The sequence below is a fragment of the Antechinus flavipes genome, chromosome 5, assembly GCF_016432865.1.
Source record: "Antechinus flavipes isolate AdamAnt ecotype Samford, QLD, Australia chromosome 5, AdamAnt_v2, whole genome shotgun sequence".
Taxonomy (NCBI): domain Eukaryota; kingdom Metazoa; phylum Chordata; class Mammalia; order Dasyuromorphia; family Dasyuridae; genus Antechinus; species Antechinus flavipes.
Genome location: NC_067402.1, coordinates 80,600,434 through 80,617,320, shown reverse-complemented (window position 1 = coordinate 80,617,320; position 16,887 = coordinate 80,600,434). Strand labels below are relative to the sequence as shown.

The window sequence follows — 16,887 nt, the reverse complement described above, 5'->3', positions numbered from 1 at the left end:
AAAAAAGAGTCCCCTGATCTCTAGAAGTCATCTTAAGACAGTAATGAGACATTGGATCAGAACCAAGTCTTTTTGGTGTGAAAGCATAGTTTCTGTAAAGTGCAATTATACTCAGCCATCATTCTGCCATAATCTTATTCATTGATGGAACATGAGGTCAAAAGGATTATTACATTGTTTAATGTGTATTGAATGATATGCAGGATACAAAGATCCCCATGTATATGGCCTAGATATTGGTTCTGAAAAAGACAAAAATCTCAGTATGTCAAGCACCACTACAAAGAATGATTCTGTGTAACAGAGATATTTCCATAACTTGGGATGACCCACATAAACAATGCTTTATTGATTTAGTTACAATAGATTTTATACAACACATAATGTTATACAAGTTTTTTTTTTTTCTTTTTTCCCTGGCCATGCAACTGACTTGTTCACATTGTAGGCAGGGTAAATACAAATGAGCCAAACTACAGTTGAATTCTTTTTTTACATATCTTTGGTCCTGCTATAAATATTAATCACTTTTCAGTTTCTCTGACTTTATACATCTTATCCATTTATCAGAAGCTACTTAAATTTCCAAGCTACCCACCCACAAAAAGATCAACAAGTTAGAAAAAGGAAAGGATAAATATTATATGGAATGGGTGTGGGTTTCTGTTTGGGGTAGGGGAAAGTGGAGAATAGAGAAAGAAAGTCTCTATATGTATATGTTTCCTATCTGATTCTCATTACTGGATTTAGAGCACTGTTTTTCGTTTATTCAGTGCATATTTATTGAATACCTACTTTGTAAAAGTTGCTGGGGGGGGAATAAAAAAGTTAATTTCTGACCTCATAGAACTGCAACCTAGTAGGATTAATAAGACATGTATACAAATAACTGTTGTGCTTATTCATTCATTATAGAAATCCTGGAACCCTTGCATTATTTCCACTTTCACTGGCTGGAAATGTGATTCTAGCAATGGATTCCATTTTTATCTTACAACAAAACAATCTGAAGATCCCTGGAGTTGTCAGAATTTGTTTTTTGCCTTTGTAGGGTGACCCCAGGTTACTTAGAAGCCTTTCCTTTAACCTCATTAGTGCTTCTCAATAGACAATTAGCAGTAGATCATCTTATCATCTCTGATGATGTCTTGGGCTTTTCTACACTTTTACCTGTCAATAGCTTCATTTAGAAAGGCAGCTAGGTGGTGCAATGAATAGAGTGCCAGGACTGCAGTCAGGAAGACTAATCTTCCTGAGTTCTAATCTGACCTCAAAGCTGTGTGACCCTGAGCAAGTCACTTAATCCTTTTTATCTCAGTTTTCTCATTTGTAAAATGAGCTGGAAAAAGGGAATGGCAAATCAGTCCAGTATCTCTGTTCAGAAAACCCCAAATAGAGTCCAAAGAGTTGGACGTGACTGAAATGACTAAATAGCAAAACTACATTTAGTATACATCATATATGTCCCACTTTGGAAGAAGCCTTCTACGTATACTTAGGGTGGCATTCTCAGTTAACTTACACATGTGAAATTGTTAAATCAAAAATATTGACAGTTCATCGAATGGGAAATATTATGACATGATGGACTCTGTTGTATTCTCCAAATTCCAGATTTTTTCAAATTGAGTATTTGAGTACTTACTGCTTTTCTAAATAAACTATTCTTTTAATAAATATTGAACTCATTTTATAACCTTTTACTGAATAAGACAAAAGCAGAAAAGGCTTCCTATTTGCTTTGGCAATTATCTAACTGAATAGAATTTTCCAGGATGGTTCTTTCCCTATTTAAGTTCCCATATATATTTCTGAAGAGGGGCAAGACCTTTAATCAACTGAAAGGAAGTCTTTCAGATTTTTTCAAAGATCTTAGTAGTCTGAACTGGAAAAGATAAATCTGAGCTTTCTACCCCTATTCTATAAATGAGGAAATTGAGACCCATAAAAGAGAAATGACTTGCTTAGGGCCATATATCTATATCCTATGATGATAAAACAAGTTCTTTTTAGCCTCCTAAGAGCATTCATTCTGTAATCGGTTGGCTTGGATACAAATCTTCCTTTTGATCCTTAATTCTTATATGCCCTTGGACAAGTAATTTAACATAGCTGGGTCTCAGCTTCCTTATCTGTAAAATCAATCCCTTGATTGACTTTCATTTTTGCAAGGGATGACCCTCTAATGTTCTTTCTAGTTTTTTATCTTATTTACCTGCTCCTCTGGGGCAAGGAGGAATCATACCTTTTTCTCTTACAGAGGACCTAAATTTTGGAAAGAATTTTAGTGGGTTAGTTAATGCTTGCCTCTGTACCTGCCATACTGAAGACATTCTTTTTAGATAGCCCAGTCTCATCTTTCTTCCATCTTGTTTTCTTCCTCCTCCCCCAAAAGAACTTTTGGCCAAACTATTTTCCAGTCCATTAAGGTAAAGCAAAAAACAGAATCTGATGATAACAAAGGAATACACCCTTATAACATCCAGTTCTGTATCATGAGGCTAGTCCCCTGGGCTAATGGTTGTCTCAGAAAAGCTTTGTTTTCCTGAGCTGATTTCATCTAATGCTATTAAATAAAAGAATTCCATATGAATCAAGGGTTTGCCATTCCATCTCAATGGCTCTGAATTCTATATTGAAGACAATATTACTCTATCATAATAAAATTCCATTTTTATTTAACCCTAGTTAATCAGAAATGTGGATTTCATGAATTAAAAGTGACTTGTAAGGAAGACCTGAGATCTCTATTGTCTCTAACTGCCCAGAACTGGTAATGGAAGCACCTCTCAGAAAATGCAAGAAGCCACTGCATAAAGAATAAAATGGAACCTTAACCACCCCTATATTATGGCTTCATCCAAGTCTATTCCATTGTTCTTATTAGTTTCAGCCTACTACTCCCCCACTGCTCTCCTCAGATCTCTGCCTGTCATTTCATTTTGATATGACCAAAGACCCACTCTATGTTGTAAATAAAAATATAGCTTATTCTGTCCCTTAAAATCGTTGCCATGTAGCATTACCATGTAACTCTACAACACAGTATGAGAGATTCTTAATACAATTTCATGGTTTTCAAACTATGATTTAAAGATTTTGTTTACACGTGGCTATGAACTTTGGAATGTGTGCTTTCTGAAGGACTTGGAGGACTGTCAGAACTCAGAGTACCTAGCAAATCTGAGTGCATGGTGATGGTGATGGTGGTGAGACATAGAAAACCGTTGGAAGGAAAGACAGGAATTGGTTTGTTCACCCGTCATGCATCCTCCAACTTTTAAAAGCAACTTGCTCATCATTCTGTTACTCTTTCTTCCATTGTAAACTTTTAACCAAAGAGATTTTTTTTAAATTTTGTGTATTATGGACCCCTTGGACAATCTGCTAAAGCTTATGATCCCTTCTCAGAATAATGTGGGTTTTTTTTTTAAGAATTGAAGGAAATGCTAAATTTTAGTTAGAGGTTAATGAAAATAAACAGATATGTTTTCCCCTATCCAAGCTCTCAGACCCCTTGAAATCATCCATGGGCCTCCCTAGAAGTCTTGACAGGTTGGAAACCCTGTTCTCACTTCTGTAAAAAGCAATTTTTTTTCTTCTAAAATAAACCAAGAACTCTAAGGCTACCACAAAACCTTGTCCAAGACTTGTCTTATTTCATTGTGTATGATGTATAAATATGCCATCCATATAACATAAATAAAGATACCCTTTGTAGTGTCTACCCTTCTCACTGGGGCTGCTCCTTCTATTTCTTTCATGTCAGAAACCCTTAATTACTTTGTATACAAGTTCAGACTGCTGATTGAAGGCACAGTATTTCTAAAATGAATTGTAGATAATTTCCCCCTTTGTGAACTGTTCTAATCATTCTCCACTGAAAAGAAAATTTGAAATTTGACAAAGGAGTTCAAAAAGTGTCCTATCCCCTCCCTCCATCAACACTTTCTTAGTTTCTTTCTTTATTCATTTGATATTTTCCTCATTTTTACTCTGGTGACTGGGATGTGGCCTGTATCTTCACTTTTAGGTTAAGTATTTAGACTGGGGTTGACTTTTTGCATAAAATATGAAGATGCCTATGTGATATCTTTCATTCCCCTGGACCTAAATATTGTATCTATCTACCTGTTACAAGGCCTAAAATCCCATCATTAAAGATTTAATTGGAGAGGAAGTGTTAGAAATTTTTGTTTTAAAAGTACTCACAAGATGGGCAATACTCTAAGTACTTTTTAGTTATTAATACTTTAGTGAAAATTAGTTGATTAAATTACTTTTCTGGCTGAGAGAAAAAAGTTGGGGATGAGTCAAAGAATAAGTTGATTTTGTTGAAGAGGAAGGAAAGAGAGAAGTCTTACTGGACACTGTTTGGAAGGAGAAAAGCCTACAGAGATTCCCAGATAACCAGGGCAGGCAAAGGGAAATGAAGGCCCACTGTGAATTGAGAATGAGGGCTGACTGGGAAGTTTGAGCTACTTGATGGTTTTTGCCTTCTTTAGGGTTCATTTTGGGGGTATGGCTTTTAAAAGCCAGACATCATGAATGCCAGAGAACATGCCCTCTTGTAGGGCACATTTTTCACTGAGGTAGGTCTGAATCCAAACAGTATTTCCCATAGAAAATAAAGGGTTGCTTGTTTCTATGCTTAAACTAAAGACTTGAATAGGGAAGTTGATGAAGACCTCACTGGGGTCAGAGGGAGACTACCGAGACCGGTGCTTCCTTACAGGGCAGGATCTAGCTCTTGGATCTCTCTTGCTGTTCTTAACCAACTTTGACCTGTGCATCTCAGAGATCATCTCACTCCCTTCTCTTTTCCCCTTGATAATGGACATTTTATCAAAGATCCCAAATACATGTACATTCTAGGTCTGAAGCACTTAAAAAAAGGTTTAAAAAATGCTGCAGTTTAGCCATAATTAGCTTTCAGATCCAGATACATGACGAACACATCACACGAGAGTACAATATGAGTGAATCAAACTTAAAGCTCAAAGTCTACAGGGCTGAGCTGCCAATGGCTCACAAAATGGGCCATTTCAGACACAGAGATGGGAAGGGAAGCAGAAACACCCCAGCATAGCTGAGAAATATACCACATATGGCCACAGGGGATATAGGCTTGGGTAGCTGGACTTTGTTGCTCATATCACTGTGGTTTCAGTCTGCAGGAAGGAGTGAGCTCGGGAATTCCGATGAAAATGCAAGATGCTTTCAGAGCCATTGCGAGAGATCGAGGAGCTATGAAGCCTGTAATCCCGGTTCATGGACTGGTTCAAACACAAGCTTCGCCATTTTCTCTTTAGTTCGCTTTGCACCTGCCGGGAAAGAGTAGAAAGGGGATCAACTAGTCAAAAATGACCTCGTGTTTATTTTGTGTAGGTTTTGTGTAGGTGTAAGTATTGTCTATTCCTCTAAAATGAAAGTTCCTTGAGGATAGAGCCTGCTTCTTTTATTTTTGTCTTCCTATCTCCTGGGTCTTTAGCAGTTCTGAAAGATAACAGATGCTATGAATGTTTATTGATGGATTGGTCAAGGGAAGAATGAATATGGAAGAAAGAATCCCCAATGGAGTCAGAGGACCTTCCAATTCTATCTCTGATGCATGTGACTTTGGACAATTAATTTAACCTACAGGGACCACAATTTCCTTATCTATAAAATAATAAATGGACTAGGTGACTTCTCAGAGTGCTTCCAGTTCTATGTTAATGATCCTCTATAAATTGAACTTCATATTGTTGCCTATGTGTCTCTGAAAAATATAAGCTCAAAGTAATTGTTAAAAAAAAGACTTGGTTTCTTGGTTTAACCCCAACATTTTGGGCAAGAATTGTGTAGTCCTTATGTTCTTTTTGTCCACAATCAGGTCAGTAGAAGCCCAATGGGAGTGCTGTTTTTATCCCCATTTTATACTTGAAAAAACTAAAGCAAATAGAGGTTAAATGATTTTATTCATTGTCACATAGTTACAGATTTAAACTCAGTCAGACCCAGCATCCTATCTACTACATTACCCATTGTTGTGGAGTCATTTACTTGTGTCTGATTCTTCATGAGCCCATTTGGGGCTTTCTTGACAAAGATATGGTTTGCTGTTTCCTTTTTTATCTCATTTTGCAGATGAGGAACTGAGGCAAACAGAGTTAAGTGGCTTGCCCAGCTTCACCCAGCTAATAAGTGTATGAAGTCAGATTTAAATTTAGGAAGAGTTTTCCTGACTCCAGGTCTGCTACTCTGTCAATTGTGCTATTTCTGCCCTATTATGCCATCTAGCTGATTCTATATGGAAGAAGGTGTGCTGGGTTCAATTCAAAACAGTCTGATTATTATATTTTCTTGGATATCAACAAGCATTATACCTCAGTGCTTGATTTATTGTTTTGTTTATTGTCTGGAGACAAGAAGGTGGAGAAAATGTTAATGCAGATTACATTTAAGAATATAGTGTGTAGAGGGACAGCTAGATGCACAGTGGATGGAGCACCAGCCCTGAAGTCAGGAGGACCTGAGTTCAATTCTTGTCTCAGACACTTAACACTTCCTAGCAGTGTGACCTTGGGCCATTTCCTCAGAGGCAAAAAAAAGAATACAGAGTATGTGTTTTTATTTTTGCGAAATATAATTGATTGTTGATTGTTAAACATATACTATCACACAATTGGATTAGATTCGGTTTTTTTGGCACTAGGAAGCAATAGGTAAAAGTTTCAGAGATGCAGATTTTGGCTACACAGAAAGAAAAAATTTCCAACAATCCAAGGCTATGGGAGAAGTTGAAGTTCTGCTCCAGAACAGAGTTCTAGGACTCTCAGAAGAGGTAGTGAAAGGTTAACTGACCACTCTTTTGGTAACGTTGTAGAGAAGATTCTTGTTCAGAGATGAGTTGGACTAGGTGACCTCTGAATTCCTTTCCAATTTCAAGGTTCCAAATCTTATAATGAACATGATAATGAAGTGATATGAAAGAGAAGGGAGAAGAAGAGACTTCTGGCAAACTATATGAGGGTGAAGCTTCTAGTCCCGAGAATTTGGGGAGATCCTAGAACATACTAGATGGCACAGTGGATAGAGTGCCAGGCCTGGAATCAGGACTTCAAATCTGGCCTCAGACACTTACTAGTTGAGTAATCTTAGGCAGTCACATTTTGTGTTTTTAGTCACTTAACCCTTTTGTCTCAGTTTCCTCAAAATGAGCTGGAGAAGAAAATGACAAACCATTCCAGTGTCTTTGTCAAGAAAACCCCAAATGGGGTCACACAACAAGAAGAATAATGTACTAGGTGTTAGACTATTCATACAAAAGAAGATAAGATGAAATGGTTAATTTACATTCAAAATCTTTAAGCTGGATATAAAGCACTATTTTAGAAAGCAAACCTTATGTCTTTTCATTTGTGTCAGGTCATTTTCCCTGTATCAGGAGTGAGGAATAAAGAGGCTGCGGATTAGCCAAAGTGAAATTGAGAGATTGTTTTCTACTTATGAGGTACTTAGAGCTATTTAGTTGGAAGAGCCCTCAAAAATCTAATCCTCTCACTTTGTAGATAAGGGTTTTGTTATTTGCTCAGTCACACTACCAGCATCATAACCAATATTTACATAGAGCTTACTATGTGCTAATTGCTTTACAATTATCTTATTTGTACCTCATAGCAACACTGGAAGAAGGTGCCATTATTTTCCTCATTTAGCAGATGAGGCTTGTAGGTACCTGAAGTCACATCTGAATGCAGATTTTCCTGACTCCAGACCCAGCTCTCTATCCATTATACCACCTAGCTGCTCCGGAAGGAGCAGGATTTGAATGCAGTTCTTCTTTCCTAAATGCAACATTTTTTCAACTACACCATACTCTAGAAAAAGTGTTGCATTTAGGGTAAGAAAACCCAGCTTCAAACGCAAAGCACTTATTGTCAGACAGAGGCTGATAGAAAACACTCTTGATCTACATCAGAGATACACTAGAAAAGTGGCAAGGAATGGGGTGGCTGATGTTCAAAAGAAATGAAGAGCTAGAGCAATTTTGAGATGGAGTGATGGAGTGGCCAAAGCCAAGGGCTTAAAATACAACGGGCGGGTAATTCTTGGCAATTAACTACCTTGGGAGTTTGGGTGTGGGTATGTGCAGGTGATAAACAGGGCATCCACACGGAATCCTCAGCTGCTAACACCTTTGTTTATTGAGAACACTGAATTCTTGCTTCTTCATGTTCACTTTTGCATGTTAAATAGCTACAGGCTGATTTCCACTATTTTATCTGATTAAAGGATGGAGCAAGGTGACAGCAGCTGCAGTGTACTGAGGACAGATGCTTATTAAAAAGCATGCAGACTCTAATTAATTTTCAGCTTGAAATTTCCTGTTGTTGTCACGGGTCTGACAACCTGGCATTTTGGACTCTGTTGAAAGTGGTAGGGGAGACTATTTTGGTAACAGTATTTTACAGTGACTGAAGGAGAGGAGGGTGTGAATTTTGGAAGGAGAGATGGAGGAGGAGGGAGCTGTGGGTTTCATGAATGTGGCTTTAATGAAGATGATTCAGATTAGGAGTTATATGGAAAACCAAGATGCTTAGTATAAAGTAAAGAACTTCTAACTTTACAAGTGAAATCTATTTCAAAATTCCCTCTCTTTTCCTCCTCAGACAGTCCTTTCTTTAAATATAGAAGCCAGCATGGTACTTCTTTCTTTTTTTGCATCCTTTTGATGATTTAATATTTTGTTTTCTCCCAATTACATGTAAAAACAATTTTCAGTGTGATACCCTTAACTAAAAAGTCATATTCTTTTGATATTGATGGGTGTACAGAGATGACACTTGATTGAGCAAACATTCTAAGAACCCAACTGATTACATTTTTACCCATAAGCCTGAGAGAAAGGCAAAAGACTTACTTCACTGTTCAAAAAACAGTAGAGAATTGCAACAACCAGGCCCTGCAAATAGGAAAAAGGCATCAGAGATTATGAAGTCAAACATAGGAAACAGAAAAAATGAAGCAGTTTTGTGGATGACAGTACCTGGAATGATCCAATACATAATTCAAACAGTATCTGATATGTGTTGGAAACGCCGATAGGAAACACAGCAAAAATCATATAGTGAACTCCAAATAAAGGGATGAGTAGCAGTGTTGACTTGGTGAGTCTCCTAAATCAGAAGAAGAAAGAAGATATTCTCGCACAAGATTAAATGTGCCATTAATCTAGCATTCCTACATACACTGATGAATGGCATTCTGCAGTGAAAACATGCTATCATTATCCTGTCTTCATTGCCATTTGCCTGGTTTCTAATTTTTCCTTATTATTGAAGATGTGAATATTGTGCATCAATCTATAGAATTGATATAGACACATATAAATTAGAATTGGAAATAACTAAGCTCTTGTTATATATAGAACATGATGCAATTATGTGTATGCTTCTGGAAACTGGATCATACTCCTTATCTATGGATTTGTTTGCATGAATTTTTTATCTGATTTTTTTTTGTTTCTTGTATATTTGCTACTTATGATCATGTGCCTTATATCATGGAAGAGTTTAGTTCAATGTGCACTGTATTACCTGAATTTAGGATTTGATGGCAATTGATTCTAAAAACACCTAAAAGTAGGGGCAGCTAGGTGGTGCAGTGGATAGAGCACCAGGAAGTGCTCTATCAGGAGGTCCTGAGTTCAAATCTGGCCTCAGGCACTTAACACTTCCTAGCTATGTGACCCTGGGCAAGTCATTAACTCCAATTACTTCAGTTAAAAAAAATACCTAAAGGTGACTGGAAATGGCGGTCCCTAAATCTGCTAAAAGAGCATTGGAAGGAGGCTTGTTGCATTTGTCTTTTAATCTTGTAAAAATATTAATTAGCAATATTAATAAGAATTAAGAAGAGTAAAAACCCTCAAAAGAAAATTTAAAAAAAAGAAAAGAAATTTAGCTATCTCCATAGAGTTCTTTTCTTTTCAAAGCATTTTGAATATAGGTTCTGAATTTGATATTCCTGAAGTAAATTTACAATCATGTAATTTCCCTGTTTTGGAAGCTTCAACATCTTTTTGGTACTTTGGGGATAAAAATCAAATTCCTTTGGTACTTACAATTAGGCTCCTACCCACATTTCTCAACTGATTTTCACATAATCTCTCCTCAAACATTCTTTACTCAGGTCAGACTGGCCTACAACTCTCATCTTGAGGGCCACATACAAAGAGTTCACTATATAGCTCTCTATATAGGGATTTTCTGGAAATCCCTAATTCCTCTGTATACTCGGGTCAGTTTTCACTTGCTACAAGAAGCCTTGCATGATCTATATAATAGTTGGTGTGCTATCTCCAAGTTAATTTTTATTTGTATGTATTTTAGAATTACTTATAGTAGCATTTATATAGTGCTTTAAGATTTGCAAAGTGTTTTACAAATATTATTTCATTTTATACTCACAACAACCTTGGGAGGTAAATATTATTATATCCATTTTTTATGGATGAGGTAACTGAGTCAAAGAGAGGTTTGTAACTTGCCCAGGGTTATATAGCTGTAAGAGTTTGAGGTTGGATTTGAACTCAAGCTCTTCTTACTCCAAGTCAGTGTTCTATCCAACTATGTTATCTCATTTGGGTACATCTTGTCTTATGTCATTATATTCCCTCTTCCCCCTATGGAATATACACTTCATAAGGGTAGGGATTATTTCATATTTCTCTGTCTCCAGTACTTAGCATAGGAATGAGAGACAGTAATTGGTTTTTGTAAAAAAAAAAAAACAGAATAGAATAAATTACGGCTTTTAAGGAAGTGTCAGAGTTAAGTGGATAGGGACTATGGTTTTCAAATTGGTTTGGTTTCTGTGTGATTGGTGGCAAAGTGTTTAGAGCTCCCTAGCCTCTTGAATCTCATCTCTACAATGTTAATGCCTACTCTTTAACTAATACTATTGTATTTCCTTGTGATTCTCATGTGTGGATCAGTATGAGAACCTCATGGAAAACCATGAAAATCTTAGAAGAAGAGGAGGTACTTAAGTTAAAAAAAACTTATTAATAATGAACTATATCAATTTATTGGTAAATGACTTTAACAGTATATTTCTCCATTCTCTTATGTTTATGGTTTATAGAATCAAAGCTGGAAGGGACCTGAGACATTGCCAAATCATTACTCATCACTCAAGAGGTGGGAGGATTTTCAGACTATATAATCATAAGAACAGAGGAATGAGAAGGGACTTCTGAGACCACTGAGTGCACCCCCTTCACGTTATAATGAGGTAACCGAAGTTCAGGGAGGTTTTAGAACTTGCCCAAAGTCACACAGATAAGAAAAGATACTAAGTCTCAGAAATGGAACTTAAACCAAGGTCTTTGGAATCTAGAGTTGGTATTCTTCCCACTCTACCATGCTGCTCACCTGTGCTTTGCCATGACACCTAGAACTCCAGATAAATTGTAACCTCCAATAGAAGCAATGGGATTCAGTAGCAAAAATTCCAGGATTCACACATGGATATGAAATGTGCTTCAGGCCAAATCTGACTCTGCTGGTTGGACTGTAGGAATTATTGGATTTAATAACTCAGATCTTTCTTTGTAAAAATGGGGGAGTTGGGCTAGGTGACTCATAATGTCCTTTTCAACTCTAAATCTATGATCTTATAATATAAAGGATAGAATTTTAATCCAAGTATAATGTCAAAAGTATTCTTTGTACCAAAGTTATTTCTAAGTTCCAATAAGGGCTTTGTAAATATTAAAGCACTATGTAAATGTGAGCTATCATTATTACCATCATCATTATTATTCTTGGCAGCCAGTCTATCTACAAAGAACATTTTATTGATCTAGTTTAATGGAATTTTATATGGCAACAAACAATCCTGTATAAGAAAAGCCTTTTCTGGCTTTTGATTATGAGAAAGTCACATCTAACAGTAAAGAAAACCTTTTTACTTTGTGTCAATTTGTATTGTACTGTTTTATCTTTTTTGGTGGAGAAGGGGAGAGATGAGAAGTATGGAACTAAGCTTGAGTTCAGTTGTATTTGCTTAGTTTCATGTTTTTTTAGATCAAGTTGCTAGAATGGCTGTGATTTGCCCAGTGTCACTTAGGGATTAAAGGCAGAATGAGGATTTGAATCCAAATCTAGTAAAGGGTCCAGTCTTTAGTAACTGGATAACCATTAGGTAAACGAATTAATTTAGTTAAGTTTCAGTTTCTTCAGCTACAAAATACAAATAAGGATAAGGCTGCTATCTACTTCACATAATTGTTGTAAGGAAAACACTCTGCTGACTCTAAATGCCACAGAAATGTGAATTGCTATTCTTAGCAATTTTGTTCTAAATCAAAGATTTCTAAGATAATTAGTTCCCTAACTTATGGTGGACCAAAAGAAAAAGTCAGCATTGAAGCTGTGCAAGACTTAGAAAAATTCAAATTTCAACTTAAAAAAGCAACCAGGTTGTCAATTTCTATGTCTTCCTCAAAGCTCTAAATATTCTAGATATCTGAGAACCCTGTGCTAGTCTGTATCTTTCTAACTTGATCATCTTGACTATAAACCAACTTAAACTTAGCCATTGCTTCATGGATACCAAAATTAAGTCTTTCCTATCCACACACCCTCTCTGGTTGGGAACAAGAACATATCTTCCAAGGTAGGGTAGAATACTGTGACTTTTCTCTATGCTTTACTAATTGAAATGGGCTCACTATAGCCCATTCAAAACCATGTCTTAATACATTCAGGAGGAATTTGAATGTAATTGTTTATACTGAGACTGTTGACATTGTGGCAAAATGTATAAAATTAAAATAAGTACATTGAATTTTCATGATGTATGTGTGTGTAGGGTCACTTATGTAGAATGAATTGGAATTCTGTCCCAATGCCAAAGAACGACATCTCTTAAGTCCTGTAATTGTTAGAGGATGATCTTTCTCCTTAGGAGGAAAGACCATACATCTCATAGAACTCTCAACCTCCATTGGTCCAATTTATTCAGCAAGTGTCAACTGACTTACAGTGAGGAACACATTTAATCTACTCAAGCACTTCTTAGTAGATGGTATAATTTACTGTGGCTTATTGTTTTTGCCTCAGAGGGCAATGAATCATCCTCACAAAAGAGGTAGTGATTTTATAAATTGTGCTCAGTTTCTTGACAATCGTGATTTTTCTGCATCCTCAGTCTGTTCCTCACATTCTCTGAGTATCAAGAAGTCAGGATTCCCACGTGGATATAAAATGTGCACCTTTTTTTGTCCCTAAGCTCTACTGTGTTAAGCTGTACTAATGGCACAGAAATGTATCTAATATCCTGAGTTCTATTTTTTTTTAAATTCTGCAAAGCTGAAAGAATAAGTCACTGACTGATCATAGACTTTATTAGGCTGTCTGGTAGCATGGAGACCAGTTTTGTCAGTGGATTGCTCCCCCTGAAGTCTCTTCTCTTTGTCAGAGAAGACATGATTGGGAGTGTCCATTGTCCCTGATTATCATTGAAAAGAAGAGGTCATTTGTGATTTATGCAACTTTAGAAGATAATTGGAAGGTTGGAAAATGTAGGACCAGTATGGAACTTTTTCTAGTTAAAAATTTCCACAAGTCTTTCTCAATTTTTTTTTTTTTGCTAAATGTCATCTCTTCCTCTTCTGAATTATCACTGAAGGGCTGTAGTGCAGGGAGAATCAGCTAGACTGCAGGTCAGAGGATGCTTTTGCCATTTACTGCTGATGTGATCACATTATGCTTTGCATTGTAATTATTTGTCTTATATTCCCTACCAGACTATTTATATTTCTTACTAGCTCTTGGAAATGAAAGATATGATTTATTCTTTTTTTTCCCCTACACCCAGAGTTTCAGTACAATGACTCTCCTTGCCTATAATAAATAAGCAATTTTATTCTGAACCCCTGTTACTCATTAAGTACTCATTTTGGTGATGAATTTGAGTATTTGTATATTAATCAGTATCTTCTGCTAGAGTTGCTTTGTGTGCATTCCCCCCTCCCCCATTTCTTTAACTAGCATCTAAGTTCTTTGAGAACCATGTTCTATGTCTGCTATTTCTTTGGTTAATTCAACAGAATCTTCAGGAACTACTTTTCTGGTTAATCTTGGAGACTGATACTACAGAAGCTCAGAAATCTTGTCTAACTTTTGCTATAGTCTAACTAACTGGCTATAGAACATTTCTCTCTGCTTCAGTTTCTTCACTCAGTTGCCCCATTTGTATCATGAAGATGCGATAGCAATGAGTATATAATTTCATTGGTAACTGAAAAGGACTTGGTTCTGTAACTTCCACTTGCCCCTGCTTTAGCGTTTTGGCACTAATAGGTAAAATTTTTAAAAAGCCACATATATGTGTCAGAGGTAGAATTTGAACCTGGACACAGGTCCTACTGACCCTGGTTTTTATTCATTGTGCTGTCACCTCCCAACATAAAGTTGACTTTTACCTATGTCAAAGAACTATAAGAAAAACATATTTTCCTTTTAGCAAAATAATATTTATTCTGGACCAATCAGCCATATTTATAAGCACCAGTCCATGTGCACAAGACTCAGAAGAAATGGATCATTTTTTTCTCCTTTCAATTCTTATTTAATTAGGCATTTGTCATCCAGCCTATAAATATTTATTGAATATTTACTATGTATAAGATAATATGCACTGTGCTAAATGTTAAAAATAGAAATAAAATAAATAGTACCACCCAAGTTTCACAATGACTACACAAGTTAAGCAAGGCAGATATTATTGACATTTGACAAGGACAAACTATAGTTTAAAGAGGTTAGACAACTGCTTGTGGCAGAGCTAAATCAGACACTGAATTGACTCTAAGACATTATTCTTCCTATGACTTCATGCTGTCTCTCCTGAGTGGGATGCACAAAAGTTTCAGACCTAACAAACAGCATTTCTTCAGTGGAATAATTTGGGATAATTCTTTGCAAATCTGGCTTTACATAATTATTTTAAAGATTTTCGCAGCCAACAGGATTTAGGGTTATGCTTTCAAATACAATTTAGATCAAAAGAAAAAATTCTTAAATATCCTCCAATCTCTCCTTCCCATACACACCTTTTTACATCAGTTTAGGAAAAAAGGGGAAAATTCCAAGCCTTGTGTCTTAGAGAACTTTCTCTGTTTTCTTCCTTTGAGCCAATTTTGCCCCCACGGTTTGTTAGTCTGCGTTACATTCCTTTGGAAGTATCCCTTTTTCAGTGTCAATACCAAATGGTGACCCTTCTAACAGAAGACTCTCTTTGAATTTCAGACTATGACTTCTGGCATTTTGGTTGGGGGATAGAAATGAGGAAATGAATGTGGTATTAAGGCAGCCTCTTGTATATAAATCTAGAGAGATTTAGATATTGCTTGATGTTACCATTCCCAGTCTTAATTATTTTAGAAAGATTTCAGAATTTTCTTCTCAAACCTGGTTTTCTGGTTGCCTCATGAGAGATGTTTGGAAACCTTGAACTCTAATTTACATGTGGTTTATCCTCTTTGGGGATTATCTATAGCCACTTAAAATAATTATGAGCACTAACTTCACTGTCACCTGCCAGTTTCTAAGCTGTTTCTTCCCCATCATCCAGCTAGTCAGTCCTTAAAAGTAAACATTTTAATTTAACTCAAAACAAAGGATTGGATTATAAAGCTGGCCACCCAAGAGGCATATTAATCACTTGTCACAAAGATGATTAGTGATAGAGTTGGTATTAGAATACAAGTCTTGGCACCCAATCTAGAGCTTTCCTCCCATTATACCGCACGACTGCCCAGTATTTGAGGAAGTTGTTCTTTTGTCCCAAATAATATTTCACTTTTCAGAGATGATCTGTTTATTCTCTATTCTTAATGTATGCTCCTGGACTTCCCTTTTTTAATCTGTGCTGAAAAATGGAGGGAGATTTCTGTGGTTAGTTTAGATCACATACAAATTATCAGTTAGTACAATCATGTATATATGTAGATCTACATGTATGTAGATATATTTACATATGCACATATTTACATAGTCTCTCCTTCACACTATACATATACACACATATACATAAAATGTTGAGTATGTGTTTGTGTCTGGTGAGTTCCCAGTTCTTGGGAGTAGTTATAACTTGTTCACTCTATTTTTCTTTTGAGACCTAGTGGAGGAATATTGAGTCAATTATCCCTTGCTCTTAGCCTTAGTTTTCTCATCATAAAATATGGGGACTGATATCTTTCATTGCTAAAATTCTGAGCAAGCTGAAAATGCCTCTGATTTGATGAAACAAGTCTGACCCTTGCTTCAAGTGACATAGTGCCTTTTTTTATGTCACAGAAACTTAGTGTGAAAGGAACTCCCCAGGCATCATTTTTTATACTTGCATTTGTTTATACTATTTTAAAACACACTCTCTCACACATACACATACACACATATGTATATTTATACTCACTTGTACTGTGACTGATCATTGCCTCCGACATCTGGAGATCTCAACTTCTGCAGTAAAATTCTTATAATACTAATGAAAAGGATAAAATTCACCTGCTCCCAAAAGAAAGATTTGTCAGTAATTTTGATTTCTTACTTCTCTGACCTGAAGACTTAGAATCACTCTGAAAGGTGGATCCTCCTATTTTGGTGAAATTTCTATGTTCATTTCTAAAGAAGTGTTTCTACTCAATCATGTATAATTGGTTTCCTTACTCTTTGTCTATTTCTCAAAGTTCTGAGACCTCTTTCCTCAGGATCAACACAATCATTTTTAGAAACATGATAAAATTGATAAAACAATAACACAATGAATACCTGTCTAGGGCATAGGGAGAATGGATGAAGTGGAAAGACTGAAGATGTGGAAAAATTTTCT

The 16,887-nt window shown here is 36.2% G+C and overlaps 1 protein-coding gene across 1 annotated transcript in view; it reads right to left on the bottom strand.

The window, feature by feature from the left end:
* Positions 1–309: 309 nt before the first annotated feature.
* Positions 310–16,887, bottom strand: part of VIPR2 (vasoactive intestinal peptide receptor 2) — a 134,181-nt gene continuing 117,603 nt past the window's right edge. Inside the window, exons 10-13 of the mRNA XM_052000371.1 lie at positions 16,471–16,562; positions 9,032–9,161; positions 8,906–8,947; positions 310–5,324 (exon numbers count right to left, since the gene is read on the bottom strand). Coding sequence (XP_051856331.1) covers positions 5,151–5,324; positions 8,906–8,947; positions 9,032–9,161; positions 16,471–16,562 — 438 coding nt within the window. The 3' untranslated portion in view covers positions 310–5,150. The remainder of the gene's footprint in view (positions 5,325–8,905; positions 8,948–9,031; positions 9,162–16,470; positions 16,563–16,887) is intronic.